This window comes from Sebastes umbrosus, chromosome 2 (assembly GCF_015220745.1).
Source record: "Sebastes umbrosus isolate fSebUmb1 chromosome 2, fSebUmb1.pri, whole genome shotgun sequence".
Taxonomy (NCBI): domain Eukaryota; kingdom Metazoa; phylum Chordata; class Actinopteri; order Perciformes; family Sebastidae; genus Sebastes; species Sebastes umbrosus.
The window spans coordinates 33760380-33780370 of NC_051270.1; the positions used below are offsets into that span (position 1 = coordinate 33760380).

A 19991-nucleotide genomic window follows, 5' to 3' on the forward strand; every position below is an offset into this window, starting at 1 on the left:
TATTCATTAGTGGTCCTAATCTTTGCATCTTGACACTGCCAGCTGCAGTTAAATGTGGCTCCGCTGATGATTCCCATGTGGATGTTTGGAATGGAAAAAGGTCAGCTGTCAGCTGTTAGCATATGTACAGTATCTTGACTGTTATTTATAGTGATACGTGCTTTGAATCAATAGTCTCGGCTTTGAACTCCAGTACAGTAGATGAAAATGGGTTCGTACAACGTCTTCAGAAGAGAAAAGAAAGCTGTTCCTTCAAGGTTTATCTGATTGCATTTTGCTTCAGCATTCTTAAAACCTTAAAAAAAAAAATTTGGGGGGGAGTGGAGGTCAAAAATAGGACCGCAGATTGCAGTCTCGAGCAATTTTCATGGACATTCCACAGCCATGTGCAATATGGGTCAACTAGTTGCAAACAGATGTGGGTAAATAGGTGCACAAATGCCAAAAGTGGACCTAATTATGCCGTGTGCTGCAGGCCAAGTTAGTGCCTCTTAATGTCCCTTGTAAAACTGCCACATTCTTTTTGGAAGTGCTGGAAGTTTGTGTTGGTGTAAGTTTGTTGTTGTTTCTGTTGTAAGTCATTACAGTCTGCCACAGCGAAGGAAAGTGATAATTCAATTTGGTATGACTTTTCACACTGAAAAATGATAAATAATTTCTCTATGATGAGAGTTCTAGGGGGCTCCTCATCTTTCCAGCGAATGGCTATACATTTACTAGCTGCGAATAGGGCTAGTCTGATAAAGCGAATATTGCCCCTCAGATTGACTGGTAAAACTGAGTGGTCCCCCAGTAGTGTCAGTCTCGGGTTGGTTGGGATTTCCACCCGCACAATCTTTTTAATGATGTCTAGGATAAATCTCCAGTATTGCTCCAGGCATCTGCATGTCCAGAACATATGTAAAAGAGTCCCTGTTTGAGTCTTACATCTAGGGCAATATTCTGAATAGCTACTATTTATCTTATGGAGGCGTTGAGGAGTCAAATAAACCCTGTGAATAAGGTTAAACTGTGAGTTTATTTTGAAAAAGTATTATTGAAAACAATGCACGCGTTAGCCAAATCAATATATTTACGACACAAGGCGATGGTGTTCATGGAAACACTACCACTTTTGTCCACAGGGGCCGCCACAATCAACACAAAATGAAAATGCCTTGTAGTTGCTTTAAGTTCATTACATTAAATGCAGCCCAGATGCACAGTAGTTGGAATCAATAAAAACTGTTTCAATCAATCTCACTAACAACTTTGATTCAACAAATGCGTACTGTATATGAGGCTTAATCAGATTTTCATCTGATTGGCCTGTGCTTTCCACACTGAACTATAAATACAACCACTAATGGGCATCATGATGATTCCCTGCTGGCAGTTTCATTGCTGTCAACATGCGGTCGTTATTGTCAAAATGATCATGAGGGAGGTGAGTCAGCTGCAGAGGATATGCTATTTAAGGGATTATCGTCACGTGTCATCTATAGACAGAGTGCAGCAACAATTTGCGGCCTTTTCCAGGCACATGATTATGTGAAGCGTTTATGCATGATACTGTAGTAGGCGGTAAATTAGAGCTTGGAGAGGAAACGGGTCACGTTTTTCAACTTTGAAGTTGTGCACGCCTAGACAAAGCACTCCTTTATATGATTGTCATCTTTCCTCACACAGTACAAAGAGTTAGACTGTGTTTGAAGTTTGATAAGGTGGAAAACTGTATGCCCAATTTTTGCAGTGTGGTTGCTTTTAGTTTTTAGGATAGCTGGTGTTGTTGCCTTCCAGAAGTGATGAGCTGCATTTACATTTTAGACACAGACATTCAGAAAAGAAAAAAGCCACTGCATGTTTTTCAGCATTATGTATTCTCATTTTAGCAAACACAAACCCAAGGCCACATAAGAGCCGGGGAACTCTTACTAGATGCCCACTTGTCAAAAACAGCAAATTTAACATTCAAGCACCAACAGTAGAAGGCTTAATATGAAAAATGCCGACAGATCTGCATTTAACATTGGCAAACAAAAGAGAAGTGGATGCACTCACTTTTCTGTTTGCCCTTAAGTGCATGTTTTTGAGCTTTTTTTGTTTGCATAAATTCAAGAGATGCACTTTCCATTTGCATCTGAATACTTACTTTTGCTCTTTCCATATGCCGTTCTGGCTCTTAATATGGAAATACTCCTCTGTCTGAGCTTGTCTGTCCCTCCATCTCTCCTCTCTTCTCCTCTCCATTCCCACAGCTCACATGAATAATGTTTTGACATTTTGCCTCCTAGTGCCCAAGCCAAGTACTTCACTAGAGAGCCTGAAAGCTTGTTTGGATGTAAAAGCTCTGAGCTGCCGTGCCGCTTTAGCCACGACTGTTGCAAGTCAATTGCATTGAGACGAATGAAAGGGAGGCATTTCACTCGGTACTTTGCCAACTTCGGGTAAAAGACAACACAATTAAAATAAACATCAGTCGATGCTTGATACTGTTCTTCTTTATCCTGTAGGATAGTATTCCTCGCTATTATTCAGGTCATTTTTTGGCGAAAGAAAGATGTCACACTATTTCTGATGCAAATTAGGGCTTTCAATCCATTAGACTATTTCATTAATCGCACATTTTTTATCTGTTCCAAATGTACCTTAAAGGGAGATTTGTCAAGTATTTAAGACTCTTATCAACATGGGAGTGGACAAATATACTGCTTTATGCAAATGTATGTACATATTTGTTATTAGAAATCAATTAACAACACAAAAAAATGACAAATATTGTCCAGAAACCCTCACAGGTACTGCACTTAGTAAAAAAAATATGCTCAAATCATAACATGGCAAACTGCAGCCCAACAGGCAACAACAGCTGTCAGTGTGTCAGTGTGCTGACTTGACTATGACTTGCCCCAAACTGTATGGGATTATCATAAAGTGGGCATTTCTGTAAAGGGGAGACTCGTGGGTACCCATAGAACCCATTTTCATTCACATATCTGGAGGTCAGAGGTCAAGTGACCCCTTTGAAATGGCCATGACAGTTTTTCCTCGCCAAAACTTTGGTGTAAACTTAAGTTTGGAGCGTTATTTAGCCTCCTTCGCAACAAGCTATATGACATGGTTGGTACCAATGGGCTCTATACGTTTTCTAGTTCCATATGATGCCAGTATCTTCACTCTAGCTTTAAAACTGAGCCTAAAACTTGCAAGTTGCCTGAAAGTTAAAGAAATTAGTGGTGTTAAAATGAATTTACGTTTATTATTGCGTTAACTTTGACACCTCTAATGCAAATGCATTCATTCCAGCATTTGTTGAATCCAAAGCTTAAACAGGCAAGCGGTCCATCTCAATCCTTTCCTCTCTTTCATCTCTCTCTCCTTCCCTTTCTCTATGCTTCCCTCTTTCTACCTCTATCCCTCCTCCGCTCCGCTTCATCTTCCCCTTCATCCGGCCACGCTGCCATTAGTTCTCCCTCCCCCCTCCCCTCTTCGACCTGTGGCAGCAGACATAAGAGTCCTGTCCTCCCCTCCCATCAGAGGTACTAGACCCCCACTGAGAGATGGAGATGCCTCATCACTGCCTGAGTGCTCGCTGTGTCTCCTGGTTCTCCTCTCCCTCCATCACTCTGTGTATTTATGAGAGCAGGCACCAGGAGTGCTGGCATGATAAACGGACACGTGTGCTGTCCCCAAAGCTGCAGCCTGACAGATACTGGAAGGGTTATTTAGAGAGTCGCACATACCGTAACTTCATTAGCAAATCAATTAATTATAGCAGACTGGAGCACCAGACCTCCCTGTGAAATGACACGGAGACCAAGAGTCTCTTACAGTATTTACACATGACTGGTGAAAGTAGATACAAGCACTGAGTCCCGTTCGCTTTGATCTGGGTCACGACAGTTCACACCTAATAAAGATTACGCCTCTGAAAGGATCCAGAAGTTACGAAAACCCACACAAGTTTTATTTAGATGTTACTAATTTACAACAGATGAGACCAAATGAAGAGGAAGTTTAAACTTGCCTGTGAAGACAAACTAATTAGAGGCAACGTGGAGCCTTCTGTACTGTTAGTTTACTGTAAAACTTCAGTTAAACGCTGAGCCCCTTTTACTTCCCGGGCGTGGCTACATGTTTTGACAAATAAACGCAGGTCTCATTCACCCTTCGCTAAGCCCCTCCCCATTTGGATACTGTTGCTAGGCTTTTCAAGCTTTCGCACCCAGCAGGTCAATGTGGCGTTTTCCAAATATATCAGTGAGAAATATTACAAAGGAAATAATGTCAGATTTTTTGAATAATTGTTCTGAAATATCAGAGAGAAGTAGACAGAAATGATTACAATATGTAGGCTATTTGAGAGCTAAATTACATTATCAATATAGGCTAATTTTGTCGACGGAGTATTTTGAATGAAGAGGTCATTAAAATCAAGGGAAAAGCTCACCAGTGGTCCCGATGCGAGCTCGGGCACCCCACGTCTTGACAACTCATGTAAAGGACAAACATGTAGCCTACAGGAACAACAATGTTCCTGCACAGTAAGGTCAATATATTGTTATTTTAAGCTAAGTTAACGTTTAGTTGTGACTCCATATAGATTTCATTATCTAATATAAAACAAAATTACCATGCTTTCCATTTGTTTAAAGCACGCAAGGATATTGCTCATACTCCTGGGATTCATCCATACACTGGATCTCACAAATTATATTAAACTGTCTTTGTTTGCTAACATGCTATGCTCTTACCTCGGAGCAAACAAAGGAGTTTTTGTTGATCTGCGATGGATTCAGCTGTGAGTGAGGTCTTCCACACTGTTTAGTCCATATCAGACATCACTCTTCTTGCGTTTTTGGCTTCGGAAAAGCGGAAAAATACGACACTCCCCTCTAAAAACTCCGCTAAACTTAACATTTATGCAGGTTACATATGCACCGCTGAAAGCTTGACAGGCCTCCTGTGCCTAGTTACGGTTGCTAACGTAGGATTGGACAGAGGCCGTTCTAGGAAGGGGCTTTACGAAGGATCAATTAGATGCCGGATAACTTTTGTCAGTATGGACATGCTACACAAAGTTAGATTAGTTAGATTTTCCACAGTTCAGTCGTTCAGTTCATTTTACGGAGAAGAGCACCAAAGAATAATTCATTCACATTTACCGACATAGTGAACAAGAGACGACAAAAAAGTGGTCACTCCCTACCTATGAATCGGTCATAAAATCAGAATATGTGTCCATTTCTCAATTATTTATATTCCTTTAGTCCGTAAGGGTCCACCGACCAAAAGAATCAAAACGTTTTTTCAGAAAAATGAATCCAAGTTGTGAATATTGTCATTTGAAGTTCATTCCTCACTGTCTGCTAACTCCATTTAACCGCACTTCAACTGACATAAACAATATTTTCTTATCTTCTTGCACCGTGTTGTCGGGTACGCTTGTTTACGTTACCCTGCTGGCTCCAAAAAAAAAATGTCCCCACGTTTCTCTGTTGAGTTTTCACCCCTTTTCCTTATTGAAAATGAAAGAAGGAAGATACATTTAGCTGTCTGGAGCCACACACAAAAAAAATAAGACTTAAATAAAATATTAACCCACAAGAAAAGAGTTGGCACGAAACAACCACAACATAAAAAATACAGATAAATAGACTGCAGCCATTACAGCCGGCTGACTATAAACTGAACACAGTATGCCAAAGAAAGATGTTACGGACCTGGTTGCCAGAAGCGATTCTGCTCACACTGCGAGCAACAAAAAGCAGAGAAAACTCCTCCACCTTATGTTTAAAATGCTGCACTAAGCCCTAAAAGAGACAAATTTTCCAAACAGAACTGATATCTGCAGCAAATTTGTAACACAAACAGGCACACGTTTAAACACAAGCCGTAATTGTTTCCACATGGACTACTGATACACATGAGAGACGGGAATACAGCAGCCTAGATCCATTGTTGTGTGCAGACATGCAAGCAGGAAGGGTTTTATGTACAAACATATCTTGATGTTGTGCTCCTCTAATACAAATCAAGAAGTATTTGAATTAATATTGAATTGGAAGTAAAGAGAAAGATAAAGACAGATGCTTAAAAAAGGAGGTCTCTTCTGTCCCAGTGCTGCTGTCAGTGTGATATACTATTGTAGCGCCTCTAGCTGGTGTTGAGGGAAGAAATTCACTTTATTATGAATCCACATAATCTAAAATGTAACTAGATCATGATTAAACAACAAAGATTTCAGTCGAGTTCGAGTAGGCAGAGCAGTAAAAGAAAAAAATCCCCCTAACACATTTGTATCAGACAAGCCACAGACAGGGAATCCTTCCACTACATCCCAGCACCACCCTTATTCCCTGTTCAAATCAAGAAGTGAGAATAGACTGCTAAAAGACCCTTCCCTCCAGCCAGACTCTACCCGTACTGAATAAAAGCCCAGGCCCACTTCAGGGAATACGGTGTGCTCCATCATCTGCTAGCAGGGTCACGGCCGGGCCAGCAGGAGTGTATGTGTAACGCTGTGAGCATGTGAATGTGTCAGCACAGTGCAGCGCCGCGCACCATATTTTCTGTTGGCACGGCCCACGTCGTAACTTCAACAGCAGGCGCCAGCGTGAAAATGTGACAGTTAAACAACATGTCATGTACTGCTAGGGTACACATGCACGCACACATATGATCACACTTCTTTTACTGTGTGGTGATTGGCTTTGCGAAGGCTTCACGACGTCAAAGGGACACAAACTAATCGTGTTTACTGATTGATCCAACTGAATCGTTTGTCATTGTTCGTTCAAGCCGGCAATCTTGATGTCAAGGCCGCTCTCGCTTGCCTTGACTCTCTTTGTTCCCCACTGCATCTCTGTCATATACGAGATGAACACAAGTGACTGCACACATGTATACAATACAGTTGGGGGGGTGGAGAAAATGCCTGACAGGAATACGTGACAGCATAGTGCAGGCATCCTGCAACAATTAGTTCTTTCATGAACTTAGTAATGTTCAGTCTGTGTTAGAGCGGCGTTGACTCAACTCTGTGGTAATTTTTGAGGCTGCAGTTTCTGGTGTTTATTCTCAAAATTGCAATTTCCAAAAGTCAACATTATATTATAATGAACATCCCATTAGCGTGACGCAGCAGAAACAAAGATAAGAAGCCTAAAAGGGCCCTTTCACAAGCCAACATTTACTCTGTTTCAATCAAACTCTGGTACGGTTCATTTCGGCGGTTGTGAGCGCAGTAATCGTACTCTGGTACCGCTTGCGAGAGATGGTGTCGGACCGATTCCAAGCGAACCAAAACGCAGGCTGCCTGTGGGCATTTGTTGAGATGGACACACAGGTAAACGACAGGTTTACATGAGTGGCAGAGGACTGACCTGGACTTCTGCAGAAGTCTGATGTTTGCTTGACATCTGGGCCACAGGGAACATACAGAATATGATAAATAGTCCACAAAAATAGTGTAGTTCAAGGGGTAGAGCGGGTCGTTCTTTAACCACAAATTTGTCAGTTTGATCCCCGGCTCCTCCTGCCTACATGTCAAAGTGCCCTTGAGCGAGACGCTGAACGCCAAGATGCTCCCTGGGCGCTTTACAGCAGCCCATTGCTCCTAAATGCTTAGGATGGGTTAAATGCAGAGGTCAAATGTCATATGTTAACTAGTATATATATGACAATTCTGTAGTAGTTTAATTCTGAGAAATTTTAATTCTGAAGTTTAAAGTTTAGTTTTTTAGTGACGTTTATAGTCATTAGAGATAAACTGGAGGAGAAGGGATTTGTACGAACAGTAGATCAGTGATCTAGTGAGTCTGGTAAGTTCAGAAAATGACATCACTTTACTGTAATGCAGCCTTTAAAACCAGGTAAAGACAACATTTATGCCATATTACGATATCCAAAATCTAAGATGATATCTAGTCTCATATCACAATATTGATATAATATGGATATATTGCCCAGCCCTAATTTGGACTAGCTGAACAGACTATGGCTCGTGAAAGTCTGTTGTTGGAACTAAGCACAAGCTAATAAAGAGAAATTGGGGTGTAAAATTGCCTCCAAAAAAGTAGTTGAATCCTTTTCCATTAAAAAACTTCAGTTAGCACCACATTTACCTTTTCTACAACAGCCACATTTAAGTTCACCACATATAGCTGCAGGACCTGTTTTACACTGCAGGTGCTGTTATAATAACAATTACCTTATCTTAACTTAGTCTTGAGTTTTACTTGCCATTGGTGGGATATTGGTGATTAAACAAATATGATAATATTGTTTATTTAGAACATATTTCTACATGCTTGTGATCATGAAAAGGGAATATAAAAAACAAATTGATGGAGAATATTAATTATATGCAAATGTGAATATATTCCACTAAATTCTGCCTCACAGCGAAATATATTGAAATTCAAATTAGGGGATAAAGCCCTAAAATGTGCACACAGTGTCTTAACTGAAATACACACATTGGCGTGCACACACACCATGTTCGGGATAGTGATTAGTGAATGTGTTTCCCCACTGGGGGCTCTAGGAAGCTGATCAGAGGGATTGTAGCCTAAATTGATTGTGAAGAGCTGAAATCAGTCTCCACCAAATTGCTGTTTATTCGAGCGCTGATGGCAAAGTAAGTGTTTGTGTTGTGGCTCTGTCTCTCAGGGATGGTGATGAGTGTGTGCGTGTGTGTCTGTGTGTGTGTCTGTGTATGTGTGTTTACAAGCTGAGGCTCTCAGCACGGGCTGAACTTTTCTATGGCTCGTATTTACTCAACCGTGGTGAAAGGCTTTGCCTCATTTATAAATGGTCTGTCGCCTAAGTGCTAACTGCAAAATGTTATGGGTGTCTGTTTTACTCTTGTTTTGCATAGGAAAGTAAAAAAAAAAAGGTTAAAAAGTAGCCTGCGTCAGTGCTGTTTTTTGAAGGTCAGTCTTGTTATCAATGCCAGTTTTGGGCCCGGCTGCGTGTGTGTATGTGCGTGTGTGCGTGTGTGTGTGTGAGAGCTCTGCTTTTTCCCTGACAGATTTTCACACACCAAACCAACACGTGCCCTTATTTATAATATAACACCGTCCACCTCCAACACACACTCATCCAGGATGCCGATCTGATGTTTTTGGACGCGGACAGTCCTCTGGGTGCAGTAATTGGAAGTACCACATGGCACAAAAACATCACTTTCCCTTCACACCCTTCCCTTAGCTGCAGGCAGCTGACCCCGGCGAGCGGCGCCACCAAAGCTGGAGCTTTTATCTTTCCTGTTAGCAGCCGCCCCCCGTCTCTCTGCTGAGCCTCCCAGTTTCCATAAGCTAAAAGTAGAATAGTGAGTAACATCTCAGTGGGTTGCGGGCGTCCCGCTGCCCACTAGCGTTGCGCGATAGCCGCTTCTCAGTGGGTCTATCCCAGGGAGGCCGCTTTATTGGTAGGAGTCTGATTAGCGAGCCTGTTTGTTAGCGAGTCTCCCTAGGGGGAGTGCAGCTGCTCCCACTTCTGCAAACATCCTATTTGACCTTTTCAGCCCTTTTCCTGGTTGTTCAGCCCCACTCAGTTTATACATAAAACGTTGCAAGTGCATGTCACATACACACTGTTGCACAGAGCTTTCTCTGAAATCAATTACTTCATCCCAGGCTTGCTCTGTTCCCCTGGAAAGGTTGAATTGTGTTTGTGTACCTCCACCGTAATAAGATACAAAGGCAGGCAGCGCAGAGAGAGAAAGGCTTGTTTCCAGTCCTGGGCGTTGGTGGTGAAATGCTCTGGAGACGTGCAGCATCACTGGCTGTTCTGATCTGCTTGAAAGGCGAGCCCAAGAGGCCTCGCTTTGCTCTCCCAGCTAGCATGTGGAGCACGTGATGCATATGATGCAGATTTGTCAAAGTGGGTATGGAGGTGGAGGGGAGGGGAAGGAGGGGGGGGTTTACATTGTATAGCATAGTCGCACATCTTCATTTGCATACAGAGTCTGGGCAAGCAGCTGTTGGCCTCATGATCGTGCATGTTTCTGGGAGTGTGTGTGTGTGCTGAAGCAAGGCGTTCAGGGGAACAAAGCAATCACACCCAAATTAACTCACCAGTGGTGCCCGGATCAAGGGGGTACATGTGTTTGATGGTGAAGGGACGCTTTATGTACACACGGTGGATGATTAATTATTGATGCACCCGACCCCATTCAATTACTGCCGTCATTTCCAAATAGGACTGTTAGTTTTCCCCTACGTGTTGAGATCTGGGGGATCCTCTGGGGTGTTTTTTCATCTCAGTTGAATGTATATGCCATTTTACACATTCCCACACATTAAAACCCTCCGCTTAAGGTTTATTTTGAGAGCAGGGATTGTCGCTTTTTTTATGCAAACCAAATTACCAGAGAGTAAATTGCTGGAGGGCCAAGAGTGGATGCAAACACAGACATACATACATCATCTCATCCAAGACCCACCCCATACAAATATGCGTGTTTATGTCGGCCCACACAGGGAATTTGAGAATTTTGGATGAGAAAAACAAGATATATGTAAAAGTGAACAAACTCTGCCATTTAAGAGGAAAAGCACTGCAGGGTTTCAAAGAGACAGCTTTGCTAGTTGATAAACATGCACAGGCTTTCGGAGGTTTTAGCCGCCTGATAGATAGATAGATAGATCCATCCTTGGAAGTACAAACAAACACCCCCCTCCATCCTACTTTGCTGCATCACCACATGGCATCCAGGAGGCCCATGGATCTATCAGATGGGTCCTCCCACACCCCACTTTGCCCCCGCCGCTACAGGAGTGTTTAGGGAGTGTGGAGACATAAATACATCTGTTACCCACCCAGAACCCTTTATATCAGCATTTAGGGTCTGTGCTTATTGAGGCAGAGAAGCTGCGTTGTGCTGTTTATAATCTGTTTTGTCAGAGTGTTGACCTACACACTTTCTGCGCTGTGAAGCGTGCAGCATCGGTCGTATTAGCTGGCAGCGACATCAAAAGCTCAAAGTCCCATTATTACAATAATCTGTATGACGTTATTATGCCTGACTTTGATGCGTCCCCTCTGGCCCCAGCACCAGCGTCTTCATCACCTAAAGATTGTTACAGAAAAATATTTCAACCACTCAAGACTTAATGAGGAGAACATTCATTTTTGGGTTTGCCATGTATTTCTTTTAATTAATAAAAAGCTCATGGGGAACGTGCCAGATTTCAAACATTTCTCGATCATAGTGAACGTGCCCTAGAAAGTGACGGGGAGGAATGTGGAGGTTGTTTTGGCATTTTTGGAGAATCAGTCTGAGACACAAAGAGTTTTCTTTCTTTTCGGATTATGTCAGCGAGTTGGAACAGCTCGTCAGTTTAAGCCTTTGTGAGGTTCAAGCTGCACTTTAATCTTGACTGTCTTTGATTATTACAACGAGAGGGAATGTGTGCCGTCACTGATATGCCCCATCAATCTGGTACTTTATCTCAGTCAGTTTCCCTTCGGCCAGTGATAGGGTGTACACATAGACTGTATATAAGAAGTGGACGTAGTCACCTCGACGTCACCCAACTGGTTTGTGGACTGCCGTTTTGTAGACTTGAATTCAGCATTTTGGCCGTCGTTGTTTTTTTGCAACCAGAAGTGACACGAGAGAGTGGAGCTAAGTACAACCGAACGCTGAATAAGACATTTTCAGGCTACCAAAAATGTTAATATTGACTTTCATGACCTGAAAACACACTGTGAAAGGGTTAAAGTTGAAAGATGAAAACACGGACAACGTCGTGGTAGCGACCTGTCAATCACAAGGTAGCCGCGCCCTAAAGCATCCCCTGTTTTATGGTCTATTTGACTCTAAATGGGACCATAATTTACTAAATGAACATCATGCTGTATTGAAGAAGACTTGAAACTAGCGATTGAGACCATAAACTCATGTTTACAATGTTTACTGAGGTAATAAATCAAGTGAGAAGTAGGCTCATTTTCTCATAGACTTCTATACAATCAGACTTCTTTTTGCAACCAGAGGAGTCGCCCCCTGCTGTTTGTTGGAAAGAATGCAGGTTTAAGGCATTTCCTCATTGGCTTCACTTCTCAGACCCGAAAGAAGCCCGCTGGGTGTACACAGTACAAGGTGCAGGAAAAGTCCAAAATCCAGATCTTATATTCCCAACAAGAGGTGCCACTGCAGTGAAATTAGCAGGGATTTAATTATTCCCCCTTGTGCACACAGCACTTTCATCATTTGTTGATGAATGTCTCGCTTTTTCCATCGTTTATATAATTGCTTTTCATTTATTGTTGTATTGCTTGTAAAGCACTTTGTAAGTGTTGAAAATTGTGTTAAAAATGGAGTTTATTATTGTTCTCGACAAGTTAGTGGAGAGGAAAAAAAACGTGCTTGGTCAGCCTTCTTCTCGCACTCCCCCTTTTCTCTCTTCACCTCTCACTTTGTCTTCACTTGAATCATTTTTCTTCTCTTTCTGACTCAGTTTCCTTTGTCGGCGCATTAAGGAGCTGCTCAAATGTCATGAGCTGTCAGGCTTGCTCATCTTTCCAGTCTTATCTTGAAAGAGAGCGAGGGGAACAAGATTGTAGAGGGGAAAGCAGCCATAGTTGTCAGCAGTTGTTCTCAGGAGCCGACAGATTTCTACCACATTTACTTGAGAACTCATAAGAGCAAGTGTTGAGGTGTTCTGTTGTTGCTTACATTGCCTTTACATTTCATAGAATGCATTTTTGTCTTTGTTCAGAACATACAGTCCAGTGTGTATAAAGAGGGATATGTCTGCTCCCCAAAAGCGAGAGACTCGCTGCCTGACGACCTTTTCTAACCTTAGCTATTCAAGGACATTGCCTAACCTTAACCATCTCGCGAGAGTTTCCCAACTCGTGTGTTTCCTTCTAGACACGACCCCCAAAAGTGAAGCCGAAACATCTGGCTCGCCCCCTGGTGGCTGGCTGTAGTATAGGTCATAAAGCCCGCCCCCTCCATGTTAGCAGATTGGACATCGACCAAACTAAAAAGTCAAAGTACACGTCAAATACATTTTTCCAAAGGTGGCTTCTGCCATGTATGTTCAAGTGTTAATTTTTCTGATAAGTTTGGTTTTAATTAGTTATTTGATGCTATAAAAAGGGGGTGAGACATCATGGTTGACAGCTGCTCTGAGTGAAGTAGTCGCAGCCGGAGGATCGGGATTTGTTCGAGAGAGGAGATGTAACTTTAACTTTCCATAATACGTCACCAGTCTGTGTAATAGAACGTGTCAATTTGATCATTACTGTATTTATAGAGAGATTATGGTTAGTTGTTGTGTCTTTCTAGCCAAATAGCTACCTTGGTGCTAACATAGCAGCTGTGGCCGTGCTCGCCTCGTGATTGACTCGGGCGGATGTGTGGGCGGGACCTCGATACCGCGGCTCCAGCCCCCCCGATCACTACTGTACAGATTCCAAATGACATCAAAATCTCAAGATGGCAGCTTCCGTATTCTGGATACTTCAGCTTAGTTTTTGTTCAGAGGGAGGAAGTGGAGACGTGTTGTCCATCTATATATACAGGCTGCGGTTCAGCAAGAATCCCCTTCCTGCACTTTAACCACAAACCCAGAGATATGATCCCCACATCATCTCATTGTGCGACTGTTACGTGTTTCATACGAAGCATGACAAAGACTTCCAGTTTGAATCGACACTCTGCTTTGTGTTGGCTTTTTGAAAGCTCTGGACGAGGCATTCTGAGTACATTCATTCATGCTCTGTTCATTCTATGGCAGATAAAAGTAACACCTCAGTAATGGACCGTGAGCATTGTGCTGGATCTGTCTTTTCTGCAGTCATCATTACCGAACCACATTAGACACGGAAACTAGTTCTGAGAAAATCCATTTTGCAAGAGGCTGGCATGGCCTGCTGAATTCCCTGTGAAAAGGCTATCTGTAGTTACAGTGCTGTGGGTGCTTCTGGCAGATATCTGCATTCAGTAGATTTATGCTCTCTTGGTGGAGGTGCGTCGTCTGAGCCAGTGAGGTAGGCTCTCTTATCTGTGTACTCAGACCACATGATGAAAAAACTACTTGGCGTAACTTAACAGCTCCACTCACTGGAGAATACAGCGAAGGATTATGGAGTTAGCACAAGATAAAAGTTTAAGTTATGAGGCTTTAATCAGAACTCCAACGCTACTCCAATTATTTTAATTTCAGAAAGGGCTCTCGCTCCCGTTGAATATTAAGATGAATGCTTTGCTGTGCGCGTCTTTGTCTTGACTGTTTTGCGTATTGGTTTCCCAGATTTATTATGCAGATCTAGAGTAACCTTCCTCATTAAGCCTTAATGCCAGCCATTCATTACCTCTGGCACAGAGACTAATGGCACTATTAATCAGCTATGAATAGAGCCTGGCAGCGGCAGCGGGAGGCTGACACCTCCTTACAGTAACAGTTTTAGGCATGCATATACAAGACAGATTGTCAGAAGGACACCGAAAACTGCCCAGCATGTCAATTACCTACAGCTGACAAGGTGTACTACATCTAATGGTTCTTTGCCTATCCCACAATGCATTTCTCACCAGGCTTTACTGTATCTCTTTGTCTTACCTGACACTCATTTCAGGATTATTTTTTCCAAAGTCTGGCGTTCCGTATTGTATTTGCTTCATCCATCCTCTTATCACGGTTCCACTGTTCAGAGCTGGACACATTTACTCAGATAATTAAAGCAGTGAGACATGTTTCTAGTGCCATTCTAAGTAACCTTCGTCTCTATAGCAGCATGTCTGTTTTCTTTAAAATGATTCAGTGAGTTCAGTACGCCTGTAGCGGCAAAGCCAAAGTGTAGGTTTTCTTTCTAAATATCTCTTCGTATACATGTCTAGAAGCTTTGCTCCACTTCTGTCACGCCTTCTTCTTCTGCCTCAGTCAACAAGCGGTGGCTCAACTCCAGACGATGCAAAGCTGACTAGCATGAAACATATTATGGACACATGGGATCCTGTCCTACTTTTATAGTTCAGTATTTCAGACTGTTTCTCATTTAAAGGGAAATCTGGGTTTTTGCTGAAAGCTGTCAAGCCTTCTATATGTTAGACTGGCAATATTTCGTATCTTATTTGTGAGCTGGAGCAAAGCTTGAGGTTGTTGAGTACAGGAAGGTCCTTCTGGTGACGCGCTTTATGGTTGCTATTGGTTTCCAGTGGTATTAAGTCCCGCTGTGCCGTTATTTCTCCCCTTTTAAGGGCGCTTTCACAAGCCATAGTTTGTTTGGCTAGTCGGAATCAGAGGGCAATTGATACTTTTGGTTCGTTTTCTATTTAGTCTGGTTCGGTTTCACAGTGCACAAATTAAAGCGGACCATATAAAACAATACATTTGCTGATGGGTGTGTACGAAGGAGTGAATTTATCTTTTTCATCTCGAGAGCTGCCACTTCTATGCAGGGAATAGCGGACATTGATATATTGCCGTCGAAGTTTTTTTCACTTTGACTCGGCACTGATATACTGTGCGCACATGAATCCCTTCTCCTCCAGTTTATCTCGAATGACTTTATAAACAACACTATTTTTGTGGACTTTATTTGTCATATTCTGTATGTTCTCTTTGGTCCAGATGTCAAGCAAACATTGGACTCCAGGTCAGTCCTCTCGCACTCATGTTAACCTCTAGTTTACCTCTGTCCATCTCAGCTAATTCCCACACAGGCATCCTGTGTTTTTGGTCACTTGGAAACGGTCCGAGACCACCTCTCGCAAGTGGTCTTGGACCGGTTGTTTTGGTCCGGACCAGAGTACGATTACTGCGCTCACAACTGCCCAAACAAACCGCACCAGAGTTTGATTAAAACGGACTAAATGTTGGCTTGTGAAAGCGCCCTCATACTTCCAAACTAAATGTGTGGCACAATATTTCTGCTTAATTTCCCTAGAGCAATTTAATGCAACTTCACTTTAAAGGGGCAATAACTGATTTTTTGGGGATTTTAATCTTTATAACTTCCATTTGGATTGTACTGATAACGATCTGCCGAATGATTATTGAATTAGATCATTTTAGAAAATGTGTTCGAATTTATTCATTCTGTCAGTCACACGCCTTAATAAGTTACAGTAGGGTTAGTAATTTAGTTGATTAGTTGATTAGTTAGTTAGTTAGTTAGTCAGTTAGTCAGTCTGGGTTTAGGTCTGCTAATCCAAAGTAAAGAAGCAGGATTTCTTTAAATATTTTGACTGCATTCATGAATCTCCCCCCTTGTTTCTCCCATCTGTTAACCATTCCAAATGTGAGATTTTGTTTTTTGTTTTGGCTGTTTATCTATTGAGGGTTTTTTATGTATTTATTATGAGTGAAACTTTGTCTCCAACACTAATTTGTGGCAGTATTTTCTGTGTATTCTCACTACATATAATCCACTATGTTCCTTGGATTGAGCCTCATGATGTATGTGAGACGCCAGAGCATTGTGCTTTTTCTTTGGGTGTGTGTGTTTGTGTGTTTGTGTGTGTCTCTTTATAAATGAGGATAATTGTTCAGCATCTGGTAATTTACACTGCAGTCAGAGAGCATTAGGATGATGATATGTTTTCCTTTGTTTTTTTGGCTCCGTTCCCGCAAACTGGATTTGAAATGAAACGGTGGTTTTGAGGTTAAAGTGTTGACTTCCAGCTTTAAGGTTGTTGGAGGTTGTTGACATCCATATTGAGTGAGTTCTGGCCCTTTTTATACATCAGTCCCCCAACTCTTCCGTCCTAAACACACAGACAAGGCAACAAATGTTTTTTTAGGACAAACCAGTGGAATGATCTTGACTGGCCACATCAGTCACCTGATCTCAACCCATCTGAGTCGTACTTGCTGAAAACCAGACCGAAGGCAAAAATCCCCTGAAATAAGCAAGAAGTGAAGATATCGAGTGTCTACTAATGTATCTGAGCTGTAGCTTCAGTGTGCAAATGTATGTATATATTTATGATTGGAAATCGGTTAACACCACAAAACAATGACAAATATTGTCCAGAAACCCTCACAGGTACTGCACTTATCATACAAAATGCTCAAATCATAACATGGCAAACTGCAGCCCAACAGGCAACAACAGCTGTCAGTGTGCTGACTTGACTCTGACTCGCCCCAAACTGCATGTGATTATCATAAAGTGGGCATGTCTGTAAAGGGGAGACTTGTCAGTACCCATAGAACCCATTTTCATTCACATATCTTGAGGTCAGAGGTCAAGGGACCCCTTTGAAAATGGCCATGACAGTTTTTCTTTGCCAAAACTTTGCGCAAGTTTGGAGTGTTATTTAGTCTCCTTCTCGACAAGCTAGTATAACATGGTTGGTACCAATAGATTCCTTAGATTATCTAGTTTCATGATACCAGTATCTTCACTCTAGCTTTAAAATTTACCTAAAAAACAAAAAGTCACAAGTTGCGTTAATGTGTTAAAGAAATTAGTGGCATTAAAACGAACTTGCGTTAACATGTTATTGCATTTACTTGACAGCCCTATCGTTTTTCTTTTTTTTGTGGTTTGTGTCAAATAATCTGAAATGAAAGATTATAGTCCGCACTTTAACCTCATAAATCATTATTTCATTTAAAATCCAAGGTGTTGAAGTACGGAGCCGAACACAACACAAAGGGTGTCACTTGCCAAAGACTGCAGAGTGTATTTTCATTGTATTTGTATTACACAGACACGTAGATGTAAACCTACATACAAACGCTGTGACATTAATTTAAAGTTAAAGACTCCTTCAGAGGTTTGTTTATATGCACATTGATGACGTGTAAGTGAGAGTGGAGAAGTGTATGTGGACCAAATAGCAGCAAATCCTTCATATCACTCCAATCACAGAAGTCAGTGAACTCTGGGGAATTTGAAATGTAAACAAATATTGAAAGCCGGCTTCGTGGTTAGTCCACATGCCATGACAGATAAATATGCCAGCGGCCGCTTTGCCTTCCATAACAATTTCTCCAGTAATGATACACCGGTTGCACACTACACTTTCCGTGCTCCTTCTCCGTATTTTCTGCTTTGCCCTCCAGTCAATTTCCTTGACCTCCAAACAAATGGAAATGTCATACAGTACAGACTGACATTCTTTCCGTATGGTTTCGTTTCGCCCACTTGCCAGGCAAATGGAAAGCAGATCTCGCTGAGTCTGACCGCAGATTGTTCCTCCAAAAAAAGATTAAAAAAAATACAACCACCAAATGAAATCACAAACATTTCTGTGGCTAGGCTGTGGAATGTGACGGCAAAAGTATTTAAAAACCATCATCTGGTGTGTTAGCTGAGAGAATCGAGACTTCAGAATAAAACTTTTTAGGGGTTGGGCTGGTCCTCCCGTTGTTTTACTGTGTCTGAAATAAAACGGTTAAATTCCCTGACCACATTTGAGAGGGTCAAAATAAAGTCTACCTCAATTTGCCAGTTTTCAAGTTTAATAAAAATGTCACAAAAAATGCAAATCAATCACTTTTAATCTCAAATCACTGGCGGGAAGGTCGCCCATGAAAATGAAATGTATGACGTTATGTTCTGTTCCCACTACCCTTACTGTACATTAGAGAGCTGTGTGTAGATCTGCATGTGTAGTCCCCCTTGTATCGTGCTTTTATTTGTCAGCTTTGTGAATGTACGTAGTAGAAGTGTTTTATTTCTGTGGTTCCTTGTCACGCCAAAAGGCTTTTTTGTTACGTTGTTGTTATTTTGTTTTTTCTTCTTTTTTTGTTTCCTTCCTTTCTTTCGTTTCACTGTCATTTCCATTTCAACTCCTCTCCTCTCCTCGACCTCTTCCTTTCGGAACGCCTCGGCGTGATATTTCTCTCATCCCCTCCCACGCTGCCGCTGTCTCCTGCCCCACCCTGTCTTGCTGCACCCAACCCGCCATCCCCCCCCCGCCCCCCCTCCCTCCTCCTCCCAACCCAAAGATGTTGCCCTGCCCTCTTTCCCTCCCCCCTCACTGACTCCTAACACTACTGACCATGTAACGCCAGGCTCCGGAGGCGTAGCCGGTCCAGCGGGGCCCACTCCCTCCGCCCCCCGAGACGTCGTGGCTTCGCTGGTCTCCACCCGCTTCATCAAGCTGACCTGGCGCCCGCCAGCAGAGCCCCACGGAGATGACTTAACCTACTCTGTTTTCTACAGCCAGGAGGGCACTAGCAGGTAGTACACACACTAAACCGTAGTACTGCCAGGAGGGTACTAATACACACTTTACTGCTGGAGTCAGCAGAGTAGTAATATACATACGTTCCCGTGCAGGAGTCTCAGGCCATTCTGAAAATAACTCATTAAAAGCACATAAAGCACTTATCATAGCAGTAAGTGTTAATTAATTAAAAACAAACTTCCTTCCTCAAAGGATTACCTTTCGACGTACAAACAAAACAATTCCGTTCAAACAGTCTTTTTTTAAGTGTCTCTGTGAGCTTCATGTGTCGAGGATTTACTGTGTATGACTGGGGAGGAAATTTAAGAAGCTGATGGGATTTTCCACAATTTCTCTCCAGCGTTTTGGCTACTTTTTATGTTTTCTCTGTCAAATAGCTGTAAGTCATTTTCAGAAGTGGCCTCTCTGTGCTACAGCTTGAGATGCAAATGCACACATAACTATATGTGCAAATGCATGGAGCTTACAAATACTATTTACATAAACCAATGTCGTTGCACATGTGCTATTTAGCCTCAAACTAACTATACCGTTTCTACTGTAGACTGTAGACGAGTACTAATATGCTCATCATTAGTCAATTGCTTTATTAACTGATTAGTTAATGGATAGAAAAGCTTCCCAAATATGAAGATATGCTGCTTTTCTCAGGTTTACATCATTGTTGATTGAATGTCTTTGAGTTTTGGTGCAATGTTTTGACAAATCCAGCCAGATATCACCCTGAGTGTGGGGAGATCTGAGGGGCGTTTACACTTAGGGCTGGGCGATATGGCCAAAATCTTCTATCCCGATATAGGTCATTTCATATATCGATAACCATATATATCACAACGTAGCATGTTTT

General features: G+C 42.1%; 1 protein-coding gene and 1 long non-coding RNA gene across 14 annotated transcripts in view; one reads left to right on the plus strand and one right to left on the minus strand.

Moving 5' to 3' along the window:
- LOC119501815 overlaps positions 1–5489 on the minus strand; it is a 43130-nt gene extending 37641 nt beyond the window's left edge. The window contains exon 1 of one of the 3 annotated variants that reach the window (XR_005209928.1): positions 4734–5489. This is a non-coding gene — a long non-coding RNA (uncharacterized LOC119501815). The remainder of the gene's footprint in view (positions 1–4733) is intronic. The other 2 variants (XR_005209927.1, XR_005209925.1) reach the window with 2 other exon arrangements.
- The window catches only part of neo1a (neogenin 1a), a 210048-nt gene that overhangs the window by 147657 nt on the left and 42400 nt on the right, over positions 1–19991 (plus strand). For 10 of the 11 annotated variants that reach the window (XM_037792435.1, XM_037792359.1, XM_037792366.1 and 7 more), the window contains exon 8: positions 18903–19137. In XM_037792435.1, the coding sequence (XP_037648363.1) occupies positions 18903–19137 (235 nt within the window). The remainder of the gene's footprint in view (positions 1–18902; positions 19138–19991) is intronic. The other variant, XM_037792409.1, reaches the window with a different exon arrangement.